At 38.3% G+C, this 5,567-nt stretch overlaps 1 protein-coding gene across 1 annotated transcript in view; it reads left to right on the forward strand.

Moving 5' to 3' along the window:
• Window positions 1-4,106, forward strand: part of LOC118333937 — a 23,380-nt gene extending 19,274 nt beyond the window's left edge. The window contains exons 5-7 of the mRNA XM_035669756.1: window positions 881-1,115; window positions 1,190-1,365; window positions 2,305-4,106. Coding sequence (XP_035525649.1) covers window positions 881-1,115; window positions 1,190-1,365; window positions 2,305-2,478 — 585 coding nt within the window. The 3' untranslated portion in view covers window positions 2,479-4,106. The remainder of the gene's footprint in view (window positions 1-880; window positions 1,116-1,189; window positions 1,366-2,304) is intronic.
• The last annotated feature ends 1,461 nt before the right edge of the window (window positions 4,107-5,567 follow it).

Raw genomic sequence — 5,567 nt, forward strand, 5'->3', positions numbered from 1 at the left:
GTGTGTGTGTGTGTGTGTACTCCTAAAACACACGTAGAAGAAGACACTCACACATGTAGCGTTAACAGCCGACATAGAGCAGAATACAGCGGCCATAGAAGATGATTTATGATTTATGTTTGCATCACTTTCTCCTTGTCCGGAGTTTATAACCCGCTCACACAACCAGCTCAATGTCTGTTTGTATGAAAGAGCAACAAGTGTAGGCAAGTTCTCTTTGGGGAGCTGTGGGGAATTCTGGGAAATGTAGGACCTCACTGACTGAAGAGATAGATTATAGCTTTTATATCTAGATTATAAGTGAGGCGATTCATTATTTAGTAGAAAGACAGGAAAATCATCTGCAACAGAGTCATCATTTCCAGCCTCTCAAATGTGAATATTGGTTTTCTATGACAGTAAATTGATTATTTTGGCCCAGGAAAACTCTGATGGACATTTTTACCTTTTTTTACATTTTATAAAAATAAAATGATAATAGGCAGATTTAAATATAACGACTAACGGTTAACTACAACTAATAATCACCATTGTCATTATCGATTAACCTGCTGGGACTTTTCTTAATGAATTGATTAATTGTTGGTCCATCAAATGTCAGAAAATTGTTAACAATTCCGATTACAGTTTCCAAGGTGACGTCTTCAAGTGTCTGGTTTAACCCAGTGACATTTACCGTAAAGCCACGGCTGTTAATTGAAGTTTTGCAGTAATTTACATTCATATAACAAAATCAGAAAATCAAACAATCAGGTTTGAGCAGTTTTTATTTATTTTTCTAAAAATAAATAAAACATGTCCACATTCCTCAGCGTTAGGTATGGAATGAATGGTATCAGTATAGAACGTCATATATGAATATCTACCAGCTGGTGTCCAGCCGTTATCTGATGTGTACTGGTCTGTGTGTGTGTGTGTGTGTGTGTGTGTGCTGCAGTCCCAACCCCTGAAATCAGCGGGGACACAGGTGCTGGTTCTGGGTCTGGATGGAGCCGGTAAGACCAGCCTGCTGCACTGTTTGGCCAGCGGCAGCCTGGAGCAGGACATACAGCCGACGCAGGGCTTCAACGCCGTCTCCATCAACAAAGGCGACCTGCACATCGAGTTCCTGGAAAGTAAGTCTGAACTCCTATTCACATCTGAACCTGATCACAGAGCTGGACTCACTGTCTGTCTGTCTGTCTGTCAGTTGGAGGTAAAGAGGAGCTGCGGCCATACTGGAAGAGGTACATGTCCAAGGCTCTTATGCTGGTGTTTGTGGTCGACTCTTCCGGCGCACAGCTCTTCCCCCTCGCCAAGACACTTCTACATGAGCTGCTGGCCTCTGACCCCCGCCTGCCTTTAATGGTACTGGCCAACAAACAGGTGAGCGTGACAGAAAAACACTCCAGACTCTTTTCAACAAAAGCCTGTCGGCCACTTGTCCTCGAGGAACCTCGCGCAGTTTATAATTAGAGACTTTTAAAGCAGCTTCAGTTTGTGTCCACGGGGGCAGAAACTAACAATTTCATTATTGATTAATATGCAGATTACTTTCTCAATTAATGTGTAAGTGTCAGAAAATAGGGAAAAACACCAGTCACCGTTTTTCAGGGTACAGGGTCATATCAAAACTCCATAACCAAGTTTTATTTTTAGTTGGTTATTTTAGAAAAGGAAGAAAAACCAGGAACAGAAGCTGTGGCCAGTGGAGTCTTTGCATTAAAGAATGACTTGTAATGATTAGTTAATTACCAACAATAGTTGCTGATTAATGTTCTGTCATTGGATAAATAGTTTTAGCTCTAGTGTTATAATTAATATTATTATTATCACTAAAAAACTAATGACATGTGTTTAAAGCTGCAGTGGGTAATCTTTTTTGTCATATTTGATTCTAATTACATCCTGACAGTCGTACATGAGACGAAAGGTTCCTCTGGGCTCCTTCGCCTACTGGCTGCCTAATGTATATTTACAAAGAACCACCGGCAGTGCTGGGACGAAAAGCAACCAATCAGAGCCAGAAAGAATTTGATTATGATTCTTGTAAATGTCATTAGGGAGCGAGTAGGAGAGCCAGAGTCTGTCTCATGTACGACTGTCAGGTTATAGTGAGAGTTTCAGAAAATATGAAAATATAAAATGTACCCACTGCAGCTTTAATACAAGGAGTAACAGTGTGTCTACACAGGAGGAGGATTTTCAGTTTGTCACCTCACACACGGCCTGTGGTGTATTTTGGCACTGAAGTAAGGGGATGATTCAATTCTTCGAGATTCATCTCCACCCCGATGTCTCCTCATGCTTGGCTTATGTTTCCAGGACCTTCCAGGAGCCTGCGGCATTACGGACCTCCACGAAGCTCTGTCACTGTCCGAGGTCGGCGACCGCAGGTTGTTCCTCATTGGCACCCACGTGAAGAAGGGAGAGGCAGAGCTCAGCTCAGGCGTTATGGATGCTCGGAACCTGATCATCCAGATGGTTTCTGATATATAAAAGACTCTGGTCTCTGCCAGTTAATCCTGTGTTTTTGATGGAATAGGTTCTCTGCACCTTTTCACTTAGCTGTTTTCACTACACCAGGTTGGCTCAAACTCTTTTATGAGAAAATTAGATTATTTTTCTTGTTTTGGTTTGTTTAGCTGGGGTTATAAAACTCCTAGATTCTGGATGTGAAACTGTAGAAAAAAATATTTCCTTGTTTCACCGTTGACCAGGTCTTAATGTTTATTGAAGATGGGTGCCTACAGGAAACTCATACCAACTTGTGTTAAAATGTTATCGTCACCAAAGACTTCTTTTCTTTTCACACAAGCGGGTGAGAGGTTTCATCAATAGAGCCATAAATGTTTTACTTTACAAGACTGCTCGTGGGTGCTTGTTCCTCCCAACGTTTGTAGATGATGATACACGGTCAGCTGTAGAAGCAGTTCAGGTGCTGCCTTCAGGTGTTCATGCAGATTGTCAGACGGTACTGAATCACAGTGGATTTATTTCAGGCTGTAGATTGATTCAGACCATCTGTGAAGCTGCAGCTTCATCACCAGCGATGAGCTAACAGGCTGTTAGCGTCACACAATTTATTTTTCTAATTTGGACTGTATCATAATGTTCCTCGTGTGTCGTGATCCACACAATATTTAATACCTCATAAAGATTAAAAGTTCTACTGGGCAAGATTTTCACAAGAAAATAAAGCCATCATATCAACGTAGAGTACAAAGTGAGGCTCCCATCGCCCATTGATAGAGATTTGTTATGTTTACTTACCGTTTGTCCACTTTGTGTCCCAAAATTTCAAAGCAAAACACAAAACCTGAAGAGATTCTGCTGTATTCAGGTCAGTGATGGTACGTGATTTTTGCATATTAAAAACTGTAAAAGATTTTCAAACAATGACCTCTTTCTGCCATTTGGGGCGACAACAGGCAAACTTGACTATAAAAGCTTTAAGTAGAAGAAGACTTTAAATTGCAGAGCTTGCTGACAAGCTTTCTGATGTGCCGTTACTATTTAAACTGATAACAAATAAAAGCCTAATTTCAGCAGGACCCCACAACTATTTAATGTCTAAATATTAGAGCGGAGATTGAAGGCTGTTCGTAGCTGTTGTCATGTTATTATTGAATGATCAGGCATAGCACCAAACTATAACACTACCAAATACCTTTGTTACTGCAGGAGTGTCATTTTTGGATTACAGCTTTAAAAGTTCACTGTTACCTACTTTGATAAGTCTTTATCTTGAAAAAGGAATTTACTTTATCTTAAAAAAGGGAATAGAAACCAGATGATTTACTGGATGTCTTTTGTTTTTACTCTTCAGAGAGATGTCTGCGCACAGCTGTGGGCTCTTTATGTTGTCTTAATACTGTTTTATTTGTTCAAATCTGTTAGTCTGGTAACTGTGGGATGAAGGTGAACTATGTTGTTGTTGATGTGTGCAAAGCCTTCATGTATACCATTTTTGATGAATGTAAAGGTTTCAAAGAGCACATTAAAAAAAAAAATGTTACACTTTTTTTCAATACCAATACATGTCCAAGATACAGTATTGTGTGAAAAGATTCTACCCAGTTTGATAAGTCTTATATACAGCACTTAAATAAATGGTTTCCACTAAATTGATTGTTGTGACTTCATTGTAATTGTGACAATTAAACTCATATTTATGGTTTATTAAACTAATAATAAAAGCTTATCCATGAATGCAGATGGACTAACCACGTGAGGAGAAAGCCTCGTCCTAACATAGGTCCTGACATTTACTCTGTTGTCAGGCCGTCAAAGCACTATTATATATGGAATCTGATCCAAACACACAGCGACTCTCCAGAAATACTGCAGCAGCCACCCTCAACACTGACCTCGAAGTATCACTTTCTGTTTAACATCCTGCCATGGAAATCTTGAGACGGCAAAATGGATGGGTTGAGTGTGCAGACTCCAGTTTCAAGGAGTCCTCAGGTGCGGAGTTGGTTGCTAAGGGCTCCTGGCTCCATAGCAACAGCAGGAGATTAGTGTGACACCACCAACAGGCAGCAAGCCGACACATCCAGCCTGCTGCTGCTGCTGCAAGTTGAGATGATGTCTGGAAAACAAGGTACATTTACTAATTGTTATTTATTTATATATATATATATATTTGTTGTCTGATATTTTCTTTTTATTGTTGATTGTTGCAGGGATTCAGTCCAGATTTGGTCCATCAAACAGGTGAAGTAACTAACATCATTTGAATGAATTTCGTACTGTTAGAGATTTAAGTGCTGTGGCTATAACATGAATAAGTTATTGTTATAAGATCATAATGGCTACTTGTAAGTCACAATTGAATACTATTATTATATTTACTGTATGTATGTATAATACTATACACTTATAGTTAATGTTGACTAAAGGTAAAGGATAAACAGTTGAAATAGTTTACACTAGCTAAAAGTGATAAATAAACAGCTAGAAATACTGAATAAGCAGTTGAAATGGTTACCTAACAGAAATGAATAGTTAGCAAAAAGTGACATAAAAAGTTTAAATGGTAAGCATTAGCTAAGAGTACTGGATAAACAGTTAAATAGTTAGCTAATCTGATGAATATTTTAAAATGTAACATTTGATCTTTTATAGAATCAATAGTTTATAATCTATTAGTAAGAATATATTTGGGATTTGATGGGTGGTGGAACTCATCTGATTATCTTTTTTATTTATTTGTTATTTAGTTCATTCCGACAGTTGTTTTTATTACTTTTCTCTTCTTACCTCTGCTGTAATGTGAATTTCCCTTTGATGCTTTTCTTATTTCCTTTTCCTACTGTATTGTACTTGCCCTGAATAACAAGTGTCACTGTCTACATACAGTCTGTTTCTTACCTTTTCTGGTAACACATTATTTGAAGCCCTCTCTTTAATAGCAGCATATAATAAATGTTATAACACACAATAATGTAGTTGTAAGCTGCTATATGCTTTTAAAGGTCCAGTGTGTATCATTTATCATTTAGGAGCATCTATTGGCAGAAATGAAAATATAATATTTCATAGGTATGTTTTTCATTAGTGTGTAATCACCTGGAAAATAAGAA

This window comes from Morone saxatilis, unplaced genomic scaffold, assembly GCF_004916995.1.
Source record: "Morone saxatilis isolate NCDOM2014 unplaced genomic scaffold, NCSU_SB_2.0 Contig22, whole genome shotgun sequence".
NCBI lineage: Eukaryota > Metazoa > Chordata > Actinopteri > Moronidae > Morone > Morone saxatilis.